This window comes from Barbus barbus, assembly GCF_936440315.1.
Source record: "Barbus barbus genome assembly, chromosome: 47".
NCBI classification, from domain to species: domain Eukaryota; kingdom Metazoa; phylum Chordata; class Actinopteri; order Cypriniformes; family Cyprinidae; genus Barbus; species Barbus barbus.
The window spans coordinates 7431583-7454747 of record NC_136725.1 but is presented as its reverse complement, the minus strand read 5'-3'; the positions used below and the strand labels follow the sequence as shown (position 1 = coordinate 7454747).

The window sequence follows — 23165 nt, the reverse complement described above, 5'->3', positions numbered from 1 at the left end:
CTGTCGTAAGTCTCCAAAGACATTTTGAAGCCACTGTGGATAGATTTTATTTATTATTAAAAAAAAAAAAAAACATTTAGGAACATGCTTTTATTGTATTGTTGCATCAAGTTTGATCAAACAAACTAATGATTTTGCTTTTAACCTCCACCTTTAAGAAAAGGTGCTTTCAACTGCTTTCATGGTTTGAGAAGCAAACACAAACAATCATATTCCTTAAGAAACCGTCACATGAGAATGTTGCCATTTTGGTTTTGATATTCAATAGAAAACATTGATTCATGTGTCTGAAGTGTCCAAATATGTTTTGAGGCCAGATACATTTCATTGATTTAGGGCCACTATTATTGTTAAAAACAAAGAGTTCCTAAGAACATGTTTTTATTGTGTTGTGGCATCAAAGTCTGATCAAACAAGCTCTGCTGATTTCGCTTTTAACCTCCACCTTTAAGACAAAGGTGCTTTCAAACTGTTTTCATCGGCCGCTTAAGCTTTCAACGATTTTTTTTCACTCCAAACAAAAGGCACCTGAATCCTCCAGACAATAACTGCGATCCGTCTATGTTCAAAAAGGAAATGTTCCCCAGAGTAAAACAAAAGCCTGCGATCCCAGAAGATTACTTCTCTCTCTCTCCCCACAAACTCGTATCAACACAGCTGTCTTTACATTCTGCACTTTATACAGGTCAATACCTCTACAGAGCACAACAAATCTTTGTTGCTCCTGAGACAAAAATCACGTCGGGAAATGAGAATGTGCGAGATGAAAGAGACTGTCACAGTATCACACTGAGGTATCGTCTGTGCGATATATCCGTATTCTCCTTTGTTTTATTGTGTGATCACATGAGTTTAAAAGAAGAAAGTGTGAACACAAAGTACACAAAGACAAAGTGTTTTCGGCCAATTCTCTTTTGAACATGAGGACAACGGATGGTGCGAGTTAAAACAAACGGCGAAGGAGAAAGTAGCTGTGTCCAGTGTGACATTCTCGTTCGACCTCTCATTAATTATGGCAGGGACATTGAGACAGTCGTAGTGGACGGCCATTAAGGGCCAACCTGTCCTCCACCTGTCCTCTCATGTGGAGAGACATTATTATGGACAAAACACACCATGTACTGTATCTAATAATGAGTAAAAACAATTATGGAATAATAGAATGTAGCATTCAGAAGTCTGATTCATTTAGCAAATCAGTAGTGTTTCCAGTTTAGTTTTTTTGAGCGATGAATTTCCATGACATTTCTAGTAGATTGTGGTTTACTAGATAAGGATTTTAATAAATAACTTTCACCAAATCTCTAAGGAATTATTCAGACCGTTTGGGAACCAGTTTGATTTAAATCAACTGACTCAAAAAAAATAAATAAATAAATAAAATAACTCGGAAATCAAGCATTACTATGGTTTGTAAGCAACTGAAGCAAGCCTAAGTGTAAGCAAGTGTTAGCAAATATACAGTGCCCTCCATAAGTATTGGGACAGTAAAGACAAAATTGCTCTGTTGGCTGTGGAGTCAAGACATTTACAAATATGATTAAAAGATGAATATGAGACAAAACTAAAGAATGTCACATTTTATTATTAGCTGTTTCAACACATACATGTTTTACCAAATAAAAAGAATGAATCTGGTGGCATTTTCTTGAATATTGGTAGGCAAGATGGTTTTGTACCCTTCCAAATTCATTCTGCTACTGTCATCACACATTAAGTCATCAGTAAAGTTGAGAGGGCCTGTTCCAGAGGCAGCCATGCATGCCCATGCCATGACACCACCTCCACCATGCTTTACAGATGAGGCTGTATGCTTGGGATCATCTTGCTGTGTAGCATCTGTAATTCTGTGTCAAAGTCTCCTGAGGACAGTAGATTGTCAGAGCATCACCCCAGCTTTCTGGAAGTTGTTGGTGATTTTACAGACATGTCTTTTAGGGTTCATTTCACAGCTTTTATGATTTGTCTGTCATCAACTACTGTTGTTTTCTCAGCCGATCAGGTAGTTGTTGGTTGCTGGTGGTTTCCAAACTCTTGATTTCTCCATGCTCTTTGTTTTTGCTGGAGCTCTAATTGACTTCCTCTTTTCTTTTAGCATCCATATTGCTTGCTTTTCTCTCAAAGTCAGCTCCCTCATCTTCATCCTGGTTTGTGTGTGTCATCATTGAATACAAGATTCAGAATACAGAAGTAATGGATATAACTGATACGACACATTCCCTGCTTTTAATATCTGAAGAATTAATGCAACAGGACACAGCTGATCACTTAGAAAGACCTGTGAGGCAACTGCTCCAATACTTATGCTCACATCAGATAGAGGGATGAACTCTAAAAGTGCTGAACTTCTTAGCTGGTAAAACATGTATGTGTTGAAACGGCTAATAATAAAACATGATATTCTGTAATTTTGTCTCATATTCATCTTTTAATCATATTTGTAAATGTCTTGACTCCACAGCCAACAGAGCAATTTTGTCTTTACTGTTGCAATACTTATGGAGGGCACTGTATATTTGTGCAGAAATAAGTTTTTATGCCGACCACAAATACCAGTCAAATTTATATTAACATTTTTAAATATATAATTCTTAAATATTTTAAAGTTATTAAAAATTCTTAAAATGTATTTTTTTTATATTTTAAATTGATTATTTTATGATATTATTTATAATTTATATATAAAAATGATCAAACAAATGAACAAAACATGGAATCAAAAACTTGACAAAAATTGTAAAAACTGTAGAATGCTCCACCAGTCAAGAATGACCATTTCTATGGTGTTCAAAAGTTTGGGATAAGCAAGATTTTTTATGTTTTTTAAAGAAGTATCTTTTGCTCATCAAGGCTGCATTTATTTGAACAAAAATAGAGAAAAAAATACAGTAATATTTTGAAATATTACCATTTAAAACAACAGTTTTCTATTTTATTATACTTTAAAATATAATTTATTCTTGTGATGCAAAGCTGAATTTTCATCAGCCATTACTCAGTCTTCAGTGTCACATGATCCCTGAGAAATCATTCAGATTCAATATGCTGATTTATTACCAACGTTGGAAACAGTTGTGCTGCTATTAATGTGTGTGTGTGTATATATATATATATATATATATATATATATATATATATATAGGAACCTGTCATACTTTTTTTTAGGATTCTTTGATGAATAAAAAGTTCAAAAGAACAGCATATTCAAAATGAAGCTATTTTCTAACAATATGTCTTTAGTATCACTTTTTATCAGTTTAACACATCCTGAATAAAAGTATTAATTTCTTTAAATTCTTTAAAAAAAAATACTGATCCTAAACTTTTGAACGGCAGTGTAGATAACAAATTTTTCAGAACAGTAGCTTCCTTTTAGCTAAACTTCTTGAAATTATCGAGTTGATTGCAGCTAGTCCATATTTCGGTCAGTGAGGTACATTGACCACCACTGTTTTTTAACTCACTCACCGAGGTTGTTATCTGTTAGAACTTCTTTCACTTTCTTCGTGATGGCATAGGTGTCCAGCTCGGGCGACATCGCTACCATCTCTTGTATGCTGAGCCCCGAGTGTCCCGGCACAGGTAACGGTAGAGGCGTGCCGGGCTGGGACTCGGAGGTTTCACTGGGCTCCTGGATGGACGCTCGGCACATCTGCTCCTCCTGCTGGCTTTTAACAGACTCCTCAGCCGAACTCAGAGGGGATTCTGGGGCAGGACTGCAGCTGGCTGAGGTCTTCGGAGTAATCTCTATGGAAACGAGAGGAACAGAATTAAGACATTGCGGCAATGCAGCACGTGACCTCGTCCGTTGGCTGGGCATTACTTATTGACAGAAGGCCCAAACGAAGATCTGTCTAAATATGGAGCGAGTAGCCAATGAAACTGTAACCCCAACCAAGGTCTTCCTGCTCAGCAACAGGAAGTGATGGACAGTGACAGATGCATCATGTCATGCCAAGTCACAGCTTCTCTTGAAGCATAATGAGACAAATAAATTAACGAGGAAGAGAGACAAACGCGTTTGGTGTTCTGAGAATTAATATGGTCTGTACCAATATAGCTCCTCCAATAATACGCATTTCTGTGTTTAAAGGGACAGTTCACCCAAAAATAAAAATTCTGTCATAATTTACTCATCTGTTCCAAACCTGTATGACTTTCTTCTATGAAACAGATTTTTTATTTTTTTTGGAAGAATCTCCAAGCTGCAAGACCAAAATTACACTATCGTTCAAAGGTGGGATCAGTTCAGTTTTTTATTTTTAATGAATACTTTTATTCAGCAAGGATGCACTAAATTGATCAAAACTGATAGTAAAGACATTAATAATATTTCTAAATTTCTATTTGAAATAAATGCTGTTCTTTTGAACTTTCTATTCATCAAAGAACACAGAAAAAAATGTTTCCACAAAAATATTGAGCAGCACAACCTTATTTGATAATAATTGATAACAATGCGAAATATTTCTTGACCACAGCATATTAGAATAGCATCAGAAAGAAAAGGAATAAATCACAGAAATAAATTACATTTTAAAATACAATCAAATTAAAAGCTGTTCTTTTAAAACTAGAATATATATATATTTTTATTTTATTTATTTTTTTTAAATTGTAAGCAAAATATAAATTGTGTATTTTTATATATTAGCTTTGTACTGTATTTTCCTGTATAAATGCAGCCTTGGAGAGCATGGTTTTAAAATCTTTCCCTGTCAGTTTCATTTGCTCATTTTATATATATATTTTATATATACAAGCATGCATTTTGATGCTGTCAGCCTAAATGAGTTTCTGCACAAGACAAATGCATCTTTGATTTTTATATTTAACATTTTAAATGCTAATTTTTACAATTAAAGTGATTTAATTTTAATAATTCAAATATTTTTTATATAATTGTGTAATCTTATAAGTACAACCCTGAGAAATATTTTAAAAAGACGACGAAAAAATCTAGAAACATGAGCACTTAAATTGAAATCTCATCCACAAACTAACAAATAAAGAAAGAAACAAACTATACGGTTTTTGTTTTAGGGAAAATAGAAAGTCATACATGTTTGCAGTGACATTAGAGCAATTAAATAATGATATTATTCCTTTAATATGCAGACATCAAGCACCCAACACTCTCTCTAATACTCTTCCCTTTCATTTCCCATCTTCCTCTACCCCTCTGTTTCAGCTCGATTCTCTGATTCGTTGGCTGTGGCAGTGCAGTGCAGTGCTGGTGGTGAAGAGAGCATCGGGAGGGAGCGTCAGTTTGGATTAGCTGCCTGCCGAGCTGGGGGACATGGCAAACAGAGAGCAGGGCGCTCAAGGCGGGGAGCAGGCAGTCATATCAGATCTGCAGCAAGACCACGCACAGCCTGGTGACAGTTTGACTGGCGGCATGGTCTCTGTGTGTGTGTGTGTGTGTGGGAGGGGAGCGAGGGAAGTAGGAGGTGTTTTAGGGACACGAGCGGGAATGACAGGATGTTCCTGTGACATGCTGCAAGTAACCAGTGCGTATGCGTGTGATAAAGAGGACAGGAGGGGCGTCCACATCTGGACACACAGCTGGTTAATGCAGCTATGCGTGTGGCCGAGCACACACACACAGAGCTGGAATAAGCGGCACAAACGTGAAAGTCTACATGTGTCCAGCCCTAATTTTGATGCATGATGGGATTGAGTCTCATACGCAAACAACAGGTTTAAATCGAACAGGTCCGAAAACATCCGACTGGGACGTACTCAAACCTCAAACTACAGTGTGAATTTTACAGAAATCAATACTTTTATTCAGCAAGGACACCATAAATGCATCTGTAATGTTAATTTTATAATTCAGCTTTGCATCACAGAAATAAATTACATTTTAAAGTACATTAAAATCAAAATGTTATTTTAAATAGTAATCATATTTAAAAATATTACTGTTTTTACTGTATTTTTGATCAAATAAATGCAGGTTAGATTTCTTTTAAAAATATTTAAAAAGCCTTTTTGGCCCTAACTTTGAAGCAAGTTGGGATTGCGCCTCATACATGCACAACAGGTTTAAACTGAACCGGTCCTAAAACATCTGATCGAGGCATTCCCAAACTATAGCCCAGTCTAATCTTAACTGGGTTTTGATTGGACGATCGCAAGGACAGACTGACATTCAGAGGAGAGGATCTGCAGAGACTGATGAGGGGTCATGGAGTGCTCTTCAACTCACACACACATACACACACACCTATGCATACACATATACACACACACACCCTGGAGGAGAGCTTGTTTTAGCCCGGTTGAGTGTGTCATCCTAATGAGGGTCAGTAAGGACAGGCAATATACAGGACACTTGCTAGAGGACAACAGACAGCGAACAGGAAGAACCTTGTGTGCTGTTGTAATATCTATCTATTTAGCATTTTTTTAACCTTTAGAGTTGCTTTTTTCCCTTTAATTTTCTCACATAGTTTTTCTGAAAGAGACTGTTCACTCAAAAACCCAAAAAATTATAATTTCCTAAGCCTAATGTCATTCCAAACCTGTATGACTTTCTTTCTTCAGTGCCTTCAGAGTAATATTTTGAAGAACGTAATGATTTTCTGTGCAGTTACAGTGAATGTGGAGTGGAGACAAAAGAAAGTCAGTCATACTGGTTTGGATCAACATGAGGGTGAGTAAATGACAAGTTTCATAAGCGAGTTAAATATTTGTTTGTTTGTTTTTTAAACAAATAACTGGCTCCCTTCTTTCTATAAATCAGCATATATCAATAGGTTGACCTAAATCAATCAGAATCATCAAAAACGTCCTGTTTTAAAGCCACATCTGGCTCTTTCCTGTGCCCTGCCACCATTTGCAGTTTTTTTTTCACTGAGGTGCATTAGCTCAGTGCTAAGTGCTCCGTGCTGAAAGCTGTGAGGCACAGAACAGGGCAGCTGGAAGAAAGAAACCCATTACAGACGTCTAAAGCTCGGGCCATTATGGTGCCTGCTGTTCAGATTATCTACCAAATCGGTCAAGCCTGGCCAGTTCATTTAAACACACTTTTGCCCCAACTATCCAAACTGGCACGTCACCGCATGAATGTGTGTGCAAACATATATCCTCATGCCATGGTTAATATGGTTAATAGTAGAAAATAAAAGACAAAATAAGTAGTAAGAAGTATATATACATATATACATAATTAAAAGAAAAATATTTTTATAAATAATTTTCTTTATAATATAATATAATTAGTGCTATCAAAATGAACACAAATGCATGCAATTAATTTGTCCAGTTTAATGGCGTTAACAATATTTAATGCAGTTAATGCTTTCAAAATGACAATAATCTTGCGTTTTGGTCTCTGTGTGTGTTTAAAAGCCATCGTAATATCACAAAGTCCATGTAAATTCTTCCCGGTTTGGATTAAACAAGAAAATGGTGTGACATTTACATTTCTGTTTAAGTTAACAGCCTCATTTTTAATGTTGACCATTTCCTATTCCTTTTTATCCCCACCTATTGCTTCTCCAGTTGAACTCATTGCTATAATGTATATATTACTCGGCTTAATTTGTGGTAAAAATGACAGAGAAAGGATTCTTTAAGTAGGACAGCGAGCAAGTGCTATTCATCATAATCGGCCTCGCACTCACACACACAGCTTGACTCCCATTTATCATTCCATCGGCTGATTATTTGCATATTAATCAGCCACTGGAGCATGATGGTGCGCTCTGCAGCCAGTCACAGAGGAGGAGAGGCGGGTAATTATCATATATCCCGGCGCTGATGGGCTAATTGATTACAACAGCTCAAGGAGGCCCTTGAGAGAGCCCAGGGGGCCTTTTCTGGATGGCCCCTGTGAGACAAACCCCCCTCCCCATCCACGCTGCACCGATTTAACCCAACCCTCCAATGCCTTTCCTTGAAATCCAGGTCAATGTAAATATAAAAATTGATGACTGCTAATAAACGGCTTAACGGGGTTTAAAAAGGCCTTGAACTGCAAAATAATAACTAGATTTTTGCATCCATAACTCACATTTCACAGTACAAACAATGCGGGAAAAATAACACACCGAAGTGTGATCCACTTAGGTTTAGGTGCTAGTTCAAATCCTTTACCCTAAGCACGATCGCTGATAATTACGTAGTGCTTTAATAAACATCTGAGATCGATCACCAGAATGCTGTTGTCCTAGGATAATGATTACACATTAAAAGTGGGTCAACAGTATGATCCTGTATCCATTTAGTCATGAGTAATTTAAATTCTCCCACCGTAAGGCCGAGCGAGGTACAGCTGGCTGAACTACTGAAGAATTACACTGAGATTTGGTTTGCCCTCGGTTATTTATTCAAGCCAGGCTAAAACCAGTATCAGTCAAACTATTAAAGGAACGCAGCCGTTAGCATTTTCAGGAAATGCTGGTTTTCTTCACTTTTTTTAAACTGCATCTCAGAGAGCATTATATTAATCAGACAGATATTATGAGCCATCCATTAAAGTCAGAACGAAACAAGACATTCATCAAGAAAAAAAACAACACGTTTCTCTATCCAGAATTGACTGGATTGTCAAAAATGGGTGATCTTAACATTAGAGACCAGGCAGCCTGCTTCTTTCCTGTGACATTTTGAGTGTTAGATATTCAAGAGAAATCTAATTTTGGGGAGGAGAAGCGGATGTGATTGGAGAGTTCTGCATTCTCAAACGCCCATGCCAAATGATAACAAAGCCGAATGAATGGTGGCTTTGATGGCAGCTCAGGATGTGAGGAGTGAAACCGAGAAACCAAAGCCACATCAGAAATGAGAAGCTCTTTCACATCCGTCTTGAGCCACTGTGCACGTTTCTCTGCATAGATGAAACTACAGTGACGTCTACATACGAGTATGTGTGATGGTAAACAGTATCGGGGTGTTACCTTGTGTCTGTCCAGGCATTGGCAGCAGTGCCTGGCCCAGCTCTCCGTTCAGCCATAACTGCATGCGTATAAACGGCTCTCTTCCTTTCTGCGTAAGCTTGCTCCAGTGCTTCGGCCGGGAGAGCATGTCGCTCACGCTCCCCTGAGAGAGGCCCAGCACCTGCAATCCACACACACACACACACACACACACACATACATAGGAGATATGGTACATCAGATTCAGAGAAAAACAGCCCTGAAACAAATATGAAGATATTTCATGATGCAATAAGAAGAAAGATGCAGCTGGTATTACAAACTCATACATTTGCATGGAGTATAAAAAACGAAACCGACACACACTCGCTCAAATCCTTTCTGAGGAGCACCACGGGTGGGTAATCGATGGAAGCGTATCTGGTGTGAAAATCACTGACCTTCTCGCCAAAGATCCTCTGGCAGATGCCATTCTTGGCTAGTTTGTCTTTGACCTGCTGTGTGAGATCGACAGTGTCCACTTCCTGGTACATGTAGTACTCGTACTGCTCAGGTGTGAGCGGGGGCACCACGGGTTTGGCGACTTTGGGGAGGGACAGTAAAGGCGAGGAGGAAGGCAGTGGGCTGCTCTGAGGGGTCTCGCTACCGCTGGGCATCTGCAGACTCAGCTCTGAGCTCTGGGAGTACGGGGACTCTGAGCTGGGCCAGTCTTTCCAGTAATCCAGAGAGGAAGCAGGAGCCACGGGCGCAGTGCTGCCCAGCCGAGGGAGCTTCTGGTGGGGGCAAAGAGTAATATAGTTGGGGTTAGCCATATAAGGAAACTGCATGTGGCTTAAGGAGGAGGAAGTGGGCTATTTTAGGGTGTGACTTTTTTAAGAAAAATGCGATATGCGATACCTTGTTAAAATAATGCAATAATCAGTATGCGATACGATATTGCTTTAAATGTGTGAAATCAATTTAGATTATATTTAAAAAGCCAATATGTGTTTCGTCACAAATGTGTAAACGTAATTTTAACATCAATGTAAAGAACAAAATCTAATAATGCCAATATCTAAATACCAAAAACTCTTTGCTCACCTTGGTAATATATCGTTATATTAACATAAATATTAACATCAAGAACATCCAGGTAAACAAAAACGCCTGAAACTAGGTGTGGACATTTAGTTATTTTCATTTAATAAGAACTACAAACAACTGGACAAATACAATAAAACAAAGATACAAATGAAATAAACAGTGCTTTGAGTCTTTCAGGTAGGCCTACATTATATATATTTACTCAAGTAAGAAACAATAGAGAAATGGAATAAGCAAAAGTGAAACTAAAACACTGCATAGTCTTCATGCGAATTAAATATAAACTGAATCATTATAAAGTTACAAAGGTTATTCAGTCAAGTCTTTTTCTTTTGTTGTTTGACAGACAGCTGCAGGTTTACAGTATTAGGTTGCTGGGATCCTATTGCTCCCAAACCGTTTTTTTTCCCCCAACTGTTCACATCCTCTTAAGACATAACTGACTGTGAATAACTCTGTGTGTATTTGACCGTTCCGATTGTAATAAGGCAGTGTGATATCTGAAAAATAATTCAGATATCACACATGCCTTTGCGATGTGCATATTGCGATATGTACATTTGCGATATTTCGATACTTCGTGCAGCACTAGGTGAGACTATTCTGATAGATGTAATGTAAATACAGAGCTTGTGAATGAAATGGTATTCTCTGTGTGCAATATAGATGTGATGGTGCTTGCAAAGATATTGCTGTGCAGTTGCTAGGGCAGGGTTTTTTTGGGGTGTTCTAAAGGTGTGCAAAGGGTCCGCAGAAAAATAGTGTAAAAATAAATCAATAATTAGATAAATAAATTAATTCATTAAAAAGAAAAAACATCCAAAGTTCAACATTATTACAGTGTCATTCTTCTTTCTAAAGACTGGTCTGAAATCTTGAGATTAATCACAGTTATGTTTATTTTTTAATAATTTTATTTTTAACTTCTGATCTGCATGTGATGCATAGAAAAAAGATATAGTGTCAACATAATAACTGTATTGTTATTATTAATGAAAACTTTTAAAAATAGTTCTCATTAACTGCAATAAAAATGAAATAAAATAAAATATAAATGTTGGATGAAAAATTAGATGCAATGAACTAAAATAAAATAAGTTGAATTAGAAGTAGAAGCTGCAGCAGAATTACTAAAACTGGAAAAAAAAATTAAGCCAAATAGAAATATTTAATTATTGTTTATTGTTTAATATTTTATCAGTATTTAAAAAGAAAAAAAAAGTTAAAAGCACATCAAATGATCACAAAAAAACCTAACAAGTTCAAATTAAATCTAAAAAAATAAAAGTATTAAGAAATACTATAAAAGCACATAAATACTACTAGAAATAACACTTAAGTCATGAACGCATTAATAAACTGTAAATATTTCCCCATAGACAGGTCTTTATAAATTAACAACTCTACAATTATATTTAGAAAGAGGGTCAATTGTAAGGGACATACACTTGAGGAGATTATTTAAGGGTTAATACTGTGGGTATATGGGGATATGTGGCATAAAAAAAGTTATTAGTGCACTATACCTCCTTGCTATCCTCTTGGCTGTGGGTGTCTTCACTAACGGAGGGCTGCCCAATTCCTCGACGCTCCGAGAGACCTGTGCTCCACCAGTGCTCCCTCCAAGAACCCCCACCTAAACCTCCACCACTCTCAGAGAGACGTCCGAGCTTGTGCACTCCGTCCACCCCCACATCTGAGACGGCCACCTCACCCATCTCCTTCTTCACCCCACTGTGGAAGTCCAAAAGGGGAGAGGTGGAGGGCTTCTTCAGAGACTGAGCAATAGGGGTGTAGGAGAGGGTGGAGAGCGGTGAGCCCAGGAGCGAGAGATCGGTCGGGGCCAAAGAGTTGGCCTGCAGTACGGGCTCCAGAGCCACCTGCTGGGCCTCCATCTCCCTCCGAGCCTGCTCAAGGATGGAACGAATGTTCTCGTCGGAGTTGCTAGAGGAGGATGGAGGCTGAGAATTCTCAACTGCAGGAACAGAAGAGAACATGTAAGTGGTCATAATCTGTTTCACCTATACACCACCACATTATTGCTCAAAAAAGAGGAACTTAAAAGAATAGCTTACACAAAAATAAAAACTCTGGCATTATTTAATTAATCCTCATGTTTTCTAAACCCTTTCCAAACTTTCTTCAGTGGAACATTGAAGAATGTTGTAACAGAAGTTTCGTATAAAAACATGAAGGTAAGTAAATGATGACAGAATTTTCGTTTTGGGTGAACTAATCCTTTAAAGGGTGCCAATAAGAGATTGCTGCCCTATGCTACCCAATAATATTTCAGAATAAATTTGTGATATATCAATATTATATATCATAGTTTCAAATAATACAGACGTCTGTTTTCAGTGAGTTAGACTGATTTCTCAACACGTGTACATAGGGTTTTTTATTGATGTATATATATATATATATATATATATATATATATATATATATATATATATAAAACATACATCGGTCATAAATCCCCATGACTCAGACTGATTTATGACAGTGAGAAGTTCATTGGAAGCAGTAGCGCTCTTGGCGTGGGGGGAAATCTTGGGGGGGAAACTTTCAACAGACAGCTCAAAACCTCACCAAGTCTTAGACTGTGTGCATATATTTGGAAATAGCTGCCCGACCCTCTGTGGTAACCTGATCGCCGTTGCCTCTCCCCCACACCGTCTGCAGTGGCAGGTGGGGAAGAGACAGTTAGTTTAATTCCGTTACACAAGCTTGGACAGGAAAAGGTAAAGGAGGGAATTTCAACATTCAAAAACAGAGGGGATATGACTCAGTATGTTATTGACTGATATAATCATTTTAGACAGTGCTTGTTTAAAAATCTGCATTGCAATTACAGTTTTAGCCAACATACACCATCATTCAAAAGTTTGGGGTTAATAAGATTTTTAAATGTTTTTTGAAGGAAGTCTTTTATGCTTACCAATGCTGCATTTACTTGATCAAAAATATAGTAAAAACAGTAATACTGTGAAATATTAGTCCAATTTAAAATAGGAGTTTTTTTCAGCTTCACTACTCCAGTGTTCAGTGTCACAAGATCCTTCAGAAAGAAACATTTCTTATTCTTATCAATGTTGAAAGCAATTGTGTGGCTTAATATTTTCATAGTAAATGCAATACATTTTTTTCTTTGGAGAATAGAAAGAACAGAATTTTTTTAAATAGAAATACAAGTCTTTACAATCACTTTTGATCAATTTAATGCATTCTTGCTGAATAAAATATTAATTTCTTTAAAAAACAACTTTTGAACAGTAGTGCACTATGTTAGTATGATTACACCACAATCAGTTCTACAATAGAAAACTTGACTCATTTAGAAAAAGTGAATGCAAGAATGATTGTATTCAGGTGGTAACAGTGAGACCAATCCTACAGAAAGTGACATAACTGATTGTGGGGAAAGTGGAAAACACATGTGAACGCCTTGATCCTTCCTTGATTACCTGATGACAGAAAAAGACTCACCTGCTTTCTGCACTTGCAACTCTCTCTTGGCCTGCTCCAAGATGGACTTGATGGTTTCGTCGGAGCCGGTCTCAGGCGTGCGGATCCGGGTGGTGATGTTACCTGCGAAGACACGAGAGGGACATGTAGCTGTAAGTGACACGTCATGTGTTATAATCTGTTTGTCTTGAAATGGAGCACAGTATACAATCTTTTAGACTGAAAATGGCACAAATATTGCTATTTCTGCATGACAGAGCAAGAGTTCAAATAGATGCAAACGCAAGCTTATTCTAAACAACAAACTACCCGATATGCTAAAATAAGTCTGACGCTTTTTTTATTTCATGGAATTGCAATCCTGCAACCAAACTCACTGGCACAAAACTAAAAAACTATTAGCAATCGTTTGCTTGTCTATAATATTGTGTGTATCAGCACCTGCGCTGCCCGTGGCTACAGCTGCACTTCCTTTGCAAGGACTGAAACCGTTTCCTGTCCTCCACAACAAAGAGACGGTAAGATTTGGATAAAATCCATGAGAAACAACAGAGCTTGTGTGGAAGTATCATCAGACGGGCCGGTGCAATAATAATAAATATGGAAAAAGAGAGAGGGAAAAAGTGGCCCAATGAGCAGTGGGCAGCAGGGCAAGGTCATAGTCACTGGTGTGTGAGGAGAGCAGCTGGACGTGTGTGTGAGGTGGAAGTAATGCTCTCTCGCCCTCGCTCTCTCTCTCTCACACACAGGGGTGGCTAGCCACCCACAGCGCCACCCTGGGGGAGACTCAACCACCAGTTGTAATGTGGTGGCACTGTAGATCTGCCTGAAGAATTCTGCCACACACACACATATATATATACACACAAGCTGACCACGAAATAACAGGACAGACTTCTCAAGGACCTCCGTGATGGAAAGTTACATAGGTTTAGGCTTGATAACACTCACAACTGAGTTTTTTTTCCATAGTTTGAAACTAATCTATGCAGTCAAAGGTGTAACATTTATTGTAAACAGCTGTCTTCCGACAGTCCGAACCAGATCTTTTTAAATTCCAGTCACACCTCTTCCAGCCCTGTCTGTCTCACTCACTTGTTTTGCAACAGATTCCAGGCCAGAGATTGAGAAGAAACAGACCAGCACAACAAAGACATACAGACACACTGCGGATCTGACACTCCAGAAACTCGTAACACGAGAGGGAAGGCGTGAGACAGACCTGGCCGCGTGGAGCCTTCCGAGCCGGTTCTTCGCTTCGGAACATCCTGAAATACTCTGTTCAGGTTCTGGCCTGGGTTCTCTGTTGGAAAACAAGTGGCGGAAGATAGAAATAAAGTAAGACCAAGCCCTAAACTTCTGCTGTCAATTGTCCAATCATCTCCAGGGCTCAACAATAAGACTGACAGAGTATGAGAGATTTTAGATTTAGATTTTTTTTGGTCGGTTGACAGAAATGTCACCTGTCCTACAGGTTTAGTGCTCTGGCATCAGTGTCTCTAACATTTGCTGACGAGCAGACACCTTGGAATTTGAATTCTGCTGATTTAGATGTTAATGTTATTTAGCTAATATTAGCTAACACAGATGATGTTTTGCCGTGTTTGAGAGAGAATGACTAGCCTTCATCAGAACAAATCAGTTGAGTTTTGTACCATATGCAATGGTTTTCTAACAAAAAGTAAAAAATCTACAGCTTTCATAGTTACATCTTAGTTTTACAATTTCCAGCAATTACTGCAAATTAAAAACCTTGAAAACTTCTGAAATCTTTACCAAAATATATACATATTTTTGTTTAATAATAAATAACTTATTAAATAGCTTTTGAGAAAAATTTATTTTATAGATTATTTTCATTTAAATTAAGGTAACACTTTACGTATAGCCTTTATGTATAATGCATTATAATTATTCATAATGTGTGTCGTAGTAGATTATATCTTGCTATAAATAATTATAACTGAATTTAAAATGCATAGGGTAAGAATGAATTGATAAGTGTTAAAGTATTAACTGTGGTTACAATTATTCATGAGATTGTACAATGCATTATAAGGTGCATTACAAGGCATAATTAATGCATTAAAACTGCGTTTGTAATGCATTATACAAAAAGGCTTTAAGTGAAGTGTAACCAAATTAAAATATAAATATAGTAGTATAAAGCTTTTCGTAAATTCGCCATTGAAGAAACTTATTTGCCTCCAGTACAACTCATAAATCTACAAAAACAAGAAAAATAGACATTACAGTCACAAACAATAGGAATATAATTTACGAAATAATACAAATGAAAAACAACAAAAACTTTTTTTCTGAAAAGCAATATTTTCATTTTGGGGTAAATTATTAATTTAAAAATTAAATTAAAAATACAAATGTATTCCTGCGAAAACCAATATATATTCCTTTTCTAAAACATATGCTATATGTAGCAAAAGAAATCCTTATTGTTGAGCCCTTATCTTCAATGGTTGTCAGAATGTCTTCACAGTCAGTTTTGAGAGCACTTAGTAATACTAATCCAAAGTAATACCTTTACATGGACAGATACATGTAAATATCCTTTGAATGGTAGTTTGTTAAGCTTAAACACAAATCGACCTAGTCTGACCTCAAAGAAAGCCACCTGCACCGTGCAGAACTCACTCGAGTGATTATTTCAACGTTAATGTGCTCCTTTAGCCCAGGTCTTTGATGTAAATGAATGGGTTTTAAGGTTTTTACAAAGTTCATACTCCCATGGGAGACCACAAGCCGACGCTATGGAGGCAGACAGCCAGACCAGACTCCCTTGAAGACGATCCAAACCGGTGTGCAGACGCACGGGCAGCACAGTCAGCCTTTTTCAGCTCCGGCTCTGTTTCAAAACTACTGCCTCACAGCTAGATTGAACAAACTTAGACTCGGCTCAACATGGCTTCAAGGATTCGCAGCCAACTGCCCTCATATGCAAGTACTCTCGCTCACGCTGGGCTCGGCCTTGATTTGTTCACTCTAGCTGTGAAGCATAGACTTGAGGCAAAACATAATGCTCGCAAACCTCTCTGAACATCCTCTTCTCCCGTAGGCTGAGACCGAAATGAAAGAAAGGGTAGACTGCTGAAGTTTAGCTCTAATCAACACGCCGCCTGCGCCAACTGAGTACAGATAGTGTTTCCGTCAGACTCTAGTATCTAGTCTCTGTGGGCTTCATGTAGTTATCTGAAGACTCTCGATCTTAAAGGTTATGTGTGCCATTCTATAGTGGATGAAAGGGTTAGTTTAGCCTAAAGCTTATCGGTAGGGAATCATGGAAGCCTGTTTTTGCCTACAGTAAAAAAAATAAAATAATAATAATAATAATAATAAGGTAACTGCGACTTCATACCTAACGATTGTGACTTTGTACCTCACAAATGTGACTTTAAATTTCGCAAATGTGACTTTATACCTCCCAAACGCAAAATTATACCTCATACAATTTCTCATAAAAAGACTTTTACTAGCCAGTTTTACCTAACAAACGTGACTTCCCATCTCATAAATGCAACTACTTTTCTCATAACTGAAACTCTATACCTAAAAAATGCTAATTTATACCTCACAAATGCAAGTGTACCATGTAAATTCTACTTTTTTACCTCACAAATGCAACTTTATATCTCACAAATGTGAAATTATTTCTCATAATTAAGACTTCTACTTGCCAGTTTTTTACCTCACAAATGTGACTTCCTATCTCATAAATGCAACTACCACACAAAAATTATTTTATACCTCACTAATTTGACTTAATTTTACATTTTTGCGACATTATACCTCACAAACAAGATTTCATAACTTAGAAATGCGACTTTTACCTGACAAACGTGACTTGATAACAAATGCAAGATTTTACCCAACAAATGGGACTTTATTCCGTAAAATGTGCGACTTTATACCTCAAAAACGTGACTTCATTGCAACAAGCTTCCATAAGGAGTACAGCTGGATCAGAGCAATCGCAAAGCACTGCACTCTCTTGTTATTGCAAATATTTGACTATTTAATGTATCTGATTTGACTGCTCTTTAAAGAAATCCGTGCTCCAAATGTGAGACTGCTAACATCAGTGTGCCCATGTTTAAGTTGCTTACATGTGAGAAATTACCATGCTGTTAACTGAGCACTATTTAATCCCATGCATAATGTTTGAAAATAAACGTGCGTTGGGAGATCATCTGCGATAACAAGGTTAAGTTGTTTCCTCAAGCTCTGTAACTGACCTCTCTGCCTGCCCTGGATGCTCCTCAGCGCCAGGATGTTCTGCTCATCAGACAGGAAGTGCTTCATCTTGTGAAAGGGCTCTTTGCCACGGATAGTTAACTTGCTCCAGGGTTTGGGCCGGGCCAGAATCTCACTGACCGAGCCTTGGGACAGACCCAACACATAATGGCCGAACACACGCTGGCCGATGTTGTGTTTGATCAGCTGCTCCTTGACCTGTCGTGCAATCTCAGCCGTGTCCATTTCCTCCCCTTCCGACGTGCTACCCGCGCCCTCTGACTGGCTGGGAGAGGGCGCCAGGCCGTTAACCTCCGGGCTGCCCGCTGACTGAGGGGGTAGGGGGCTGGAGAGAGAGTTGGTTGTAGCGTAATGGGGCGGCCCGAAGAGTACAGAACTTGGAGAAGGGTCCTGGAGGGCTTTGGTGTAGATGGTTTGCATGAGCTGCCTCTGAAGAAGAGAGTTGAGTGCCATTTTGCCAGCCAACGGGGGGAACGTGGCGCCCACGCTGGCCATGCCGGGGGTAAAGAAGTCTGGCCCGATGCCCGTGGGGGAGAAAGGGTGGGTACCGTTGGCACTGGCAGCAGATTCGGAAGTAGCGGTGCCCGTCCTCATCAAGAGCTGAGGGGAGGGGGGAGGAGGGGACCCCTGGAGTGTGGTAGGGACTGGAGTGGCAGGAAGACGCTGAGGGTTTTCCACTGTGGTTTCTTTACTTTTCCGTCCCACTGATCCTGTAGAACAAACCGAAGGGTGATGAGAAAAATCATGGGTACTGATTTAGACTGCTGCTAAAAATATTTAGGAGATAAATGGACAGTGAAATCCTGTCAAGGTGATTTCGTATCATCCTAAAGGTGTTTATTTTGGGAGACTGGCCGATTTACTGTACATTATGCCACTTAGTAAATGGCTACTTAATTAATCAATAGACGTAATGTTGAAATCAGAGAACACAAAGTGATTCTAAAGAAATTAAAACTAGCATTAGGAAATTAGTTACCTGGAACAAAAGACAATATTTATACAAAGCAATCATTATACAAAAATATATGACCATATAATGTCTTTTGACCAATTACAATCAAGTATTTGTTATATTCAGAAAGCTGCTGAATATAACACGAAAGATATCCTGTACACAGTTATTGTACATAAAATATATATATATGGGATTGGAATGTGTAGCAGATCAGATTCAAACCACACTGTAAAAAATATATATATATATAATTTTGTAAATAAATCACAATTATTAAAAGCACATTTTACAAAAAAATATTTGATATTTTTTTCCAAAATATCCCATTTAATTAAATGTGTTACTTGCTATTTCTCTGTAATTATTTATAGAGCTTCTACACAATTTTTTTTCAATACATAGCCACATTTTAGCTTTTTCCCCTAAAAAAAACAAAGACAAATTCTAAATGTCCATTACGTTATTTTCTAAACAAAACGAGCAGAAACAAAGTGCCAAAGACTTGCTTTGCACGCTTCAAGGAAATCTGTGGTGCGTATGTGTGTGTGCCACAGGCTGACGTTTAACACTGATCTCCTCTGAGGTCTGTAGACTAGCAGGCATGTCCAGAGATATCAGGCCAGGCAACTGTGCGTGGGCTACCTGCTCATGCTGTGGAGACTGTTCACTGCAAGGACTTGTGGGTGTCAGTACAGTTATCCTTTTTGCCATGACAAAACACCTCTGCTGTGTGCGCTTCCACAACAATACCATCACTTTATACAATGGTGGCAAAATCAATATTTAGTGCAACAGAATTCTGTTGGCTGTCAGAGACAGATCCATGCTACGATCACAAATGATTCTCCAACACTGCCGTCAGCAGCGAATGCCAGGTTTAAAAATGCAAAATTTGTGACAGAAAGTCACATTTAAAACGCAAATGAAATATATGATCTCCATAGGGGTGTCCAGAGGTGTTCTGTAATGACATTTCCAACCTTACACACATAGAGCGTGGTGGAAAGAGCAGGAAAAGGGAAATAAGGCCTAATTATCACATTGGTCTCCGCTAGCCGTTCAGGATTTATGCAAGCCCCAGGTGACCTGATCTCCTACAAGCCAAAATGTAATATGCTGCTGCCTCTAGAAAAGGATGAACTGACCTTAACAACACAAATGCCTCCAAACCTAACTCGTCACTCTCAGGATGATCTGTTACGATATATATTTGTTTTTGTTTTTTCTTGGGGCAAAATAAAATCATACAGCCATAAAGTTTTGAAAGTTTTATTAGGTCACGTTGCATGTCCAGCTGCATTTTAGGTGAAGCTAGGTTTGGAGGGAAAAAAAACTAATCAATAAATCATGCCAGTTCCTGTATGTAAGCTGCAGCTCTGCAATTTCCCAGTGACTGGCTGGTTAATGTTCCTCGGAAGAGGATGGATGCCGTGTAAACTCACTACTGAAGTCACTGTTGGCCAGTCGTTTCAAAGCACTCTCGGACAGCTGGCTATGGACTTTCCCCATCAGCAACATCTCCAACGGCTTGGATGAGTCCTAAAATGAAGGACGGATAAGGTTAAGACAAAATATACAGGAGGGTAGGAAAGGAAGGGAAGTAAGGGAACAGAAAAGAGGGAGAAAAGTTAAAAACAGGAAGAAGAAAAATTAAGGAAGGAAGAAAAACTAAGTTATGGAGAGAGAAGGAAGGAAAGAGAAGAAACAAATGTAACGTTTTAGAAGGAAATAATTGAGAAAAGAAGAAAGAAAGAAGGAAGAATGTAAATTAAGGCAGAAAGGAAGGAAGGAAGGAGAAGCAAATGTAAGGTTTTAGAAGGAAAGAATAGAGAAGAGAAAAGAAAAGAAAAGAAAAGAAAGGAAACAAAGAAAGAAAAGTTTAGAAATGTTAAAATAAATGGAGTAGAAGGAAGTGAACAGAGGAGAAAGAAACAAAAAGAAAGGTAAATAAAAGGAAGAAATTAAAGCGGGGAGAGAAGATTTAGGAAGGAAAGAACTGAGAAAGGGAAAGAAAGGAAGGGAATGGAAAGGGGAAAAAGGAAATGAGGAATAAAGAACAGAGGAAAGGAATATAAAGGAAGAATCAAACCAAAGGAAAGTTAAAGGAAGGAACAAAATAAAGAAAATACAACACAAAACAACTGCAACAAAAACTCTTATCGGCTCTTTCACATGTATTTATTAGTAAAAAAATTCAAATTATTGTTTCAAAAATGAACAGGGACATAACATCAAACGCAAGAAAACATGCTGCCTTTTACTATTACAAGAAGACAAAAAAATCCAATCAACTTCATTCTTTCTAAACACGTGATGTCTTACCTGTACTGAAGAGTGATGATCTGATGAGTTGTGCTCCACTGATTTCAGGTTGCTGTTGAGAGTGAAAAAAGTGTTTACGTATTAAATAATGGCGCTACAAAGCCAAACGTTCATCCAGAAGCCTTCGCTTTCCGATTCAGGTCAAGAACTGAACGCCGCTCAGCTTAATAAGCATTGGCTCAGCGTTCAGTATCATAAGTCGAAAATTCCTGTGACACCTACAACCACGTTACCCAAATTAACCTGTGTGCCTAGCTGCACTCCACTCAGGGCTGATCTGTTATCTATGGATTAAACGGGCCATTTTCAAAAGCCTTTTAGGTGAAAACACTCATTATATTACGGTGGAATGTGCCTCGAGTAGACAACAAGCTATCAATATACATTCAGCAAAGAGGCTTTTTAGGCCGATCAACAGACCAACGCAGATTTTAACAACACCCTCTATTCATGGATTACTTGCGTTATAAATCCCAATTGGGAATATTACGCCTAAAATCAAGTTATGCATGGACAGCCAGACATCTCTTGCAGCCTGACAGCAGACGAGCGGCCGAGCCAAAAACACACACATCAGTCAATTAGGTTATCGCCGATGCAAACTACGTTAGCCTCCTCATTACAGCTGTGGATGGAGATGAAATGCAGCAATCCCTCAGTACCGCGCAGAAACCACTCTGACAACAAAGCGTGCTTAATCCGCTTTTCTCAAAAATAAGACCCAATACTCCTTGCATACCTAAGGTTCTTTGAATTTATTAAACAGAACTGAGATTACCGCAGAGTAAAAATCCTTCTGGTAAAATATGGGAGTAAAAGGTCCGTGCGCAGGCGGAGTTTGGCGATCTCTGCACTTCGTATCTCAGCTGGCTGAACTACATCGGATCAAATTCAGTACGTCTGACTCTAAAGTTCAAGACCACCAGGTACTGAAAACTCGCAATTCGAGCCCCTGAGCCAGAGAGGACAGTACATGCATAACGGAGCGGTGGGTAAAGGTTAAGGATGGTCTGAGGGTCTTAAATTATGTATGTGGATAAACAACACCAGGTCAGGTCACTCCAAACAAAACCTTTGCTTATTTAGGCCCACCTTTAAGCCAATTTGTGGTATAACACACTTGAATGTCACGCTAAGGTTGAAGCAACGTTCCCATCAGTGTTAAAATAATGTTAATAATGCTAAAATATTCACATAAATGTGAGGGAAAAGGCTGAAGCGTCAGGATTACTTGCGCTGACAGAATTAGTGCTTCAGAACTTACCAGAGTTCTCGTTTCATCTCCTCGTAGTCTGACTGCTCTTGAAGCTTTTCTTCAAGTTGCTGGGGAGGGGAAAAGACAGATAATACGTATTTATAAGCAAATTTGTACTGTGAATCAATGATGAACTATATTATACTGAAAATCTCACAATATTCGCTTTAGAGCAGGGGTGCCCAAACTCGGTTTAGATTCAACTTGCCTCAACACACCTGCCAGGAAGTTTCTAGTATGCTTAGTAAGATCTTGATTAGCTGGTTCAGGTGTGTCTAATTGGGGTAGGATCTAAACTCAGCAGGACACCGGCCCTCCAGGACCTTCTATTTTCTAGATAACACCCATTAAAAAACCCATTTCGCTCAACCACTATTCTATATGTGCTCATGAATCTCCTGACCCTGCACACGCTCAGATTCTGCAGTAGAAGTTGAGTCTGCTACAGACAGGCCAGATCAGAGCAGTCTCTCCGTGTGAGGCTCAGCGATGGCTTCGTCTCAGCTCAGTCTCCTGCCATCCAACCAGCTGTCATTCAAACTCTAAACATTCACTACATGGGTCACATGGCTCATGTGAGCCGCTGCAACATTTACAGGCCTGTCCTGCAGCTGCAGAGCAGAGATCTGACTGCTGCCACGAGCAGGACCACTCACTTCATCCAACATGAAATGTCGAGTCGAAACAGCTCGTGTCTGGAGTCCAGTGCTAATGTGTCTTCAGATGGGCCGTAATGACCCACCAGGCTCTTTCACTTATACTTGCTACAGCTGTTTAGCCAACTAAAGAGCGGTGCTTTTACATCAATGCTTATACATAAACGATGAAGGCTGTATGGCACAGCAATTTTACCACAGTAATGGAGTACAATGCAATGCAGGACTAACTAATTGCATACAACTAACCATCTAAAAACATGATC

At 38.6% G+C, this 23165-nt stretch overlaps 1 protein-coding gene across 2 annotated transcripts in view; it reads right to left on the bottom strand.

Moving 5' to 3' along the window:
• cux1a (cut-like homeobox 1a) overlaps positions 1-23165 on the bottom strand; it is a 118117-nt gene that overhangs the window by 9307 nt on the left and 85645 nt on the right. The window contains exons 12-22 of one of the 2 annotated variants that reach the window (XM_079410645.1): positions 22253-22311; positions 20989-21040; positions 20109-20205; positions 17690-18418; positions 14662-14742; positions 13461-13562; positions 12564-12650; positions 11498-11946; positions 9326-9658; positions 8907-9066; positions 3469-3747 (exon numbers count right to left, since the gene is read on the bottom strand). In XM_079410645.1, coding sequence (XP_079266771.1) covers positions 3469-3747; positions 8907-9066; positions 9326-9658; positions 11498-11946; positions 12564-12650; positions 13461-13562; positions 14662-14742; positions 17690-18418; positions 20109-20205; positions 20989-21040; positions 22253-22311 — 2428 coding nt within the window. The remainder of the gene's footprint in view (positions 1-3468; positions 3748-8906; positions 9067-9325; positions 9659-11497; positions 11947-12563; positions 12651-13460; positions 13563-14661; positions 14743-17689; positions 18419-20108; positions 20206-20988; positions 21041-22252; positions 22312-23165) is intronic. The other variant, XM_079410644.1, reaches the window with a different exon arrangement.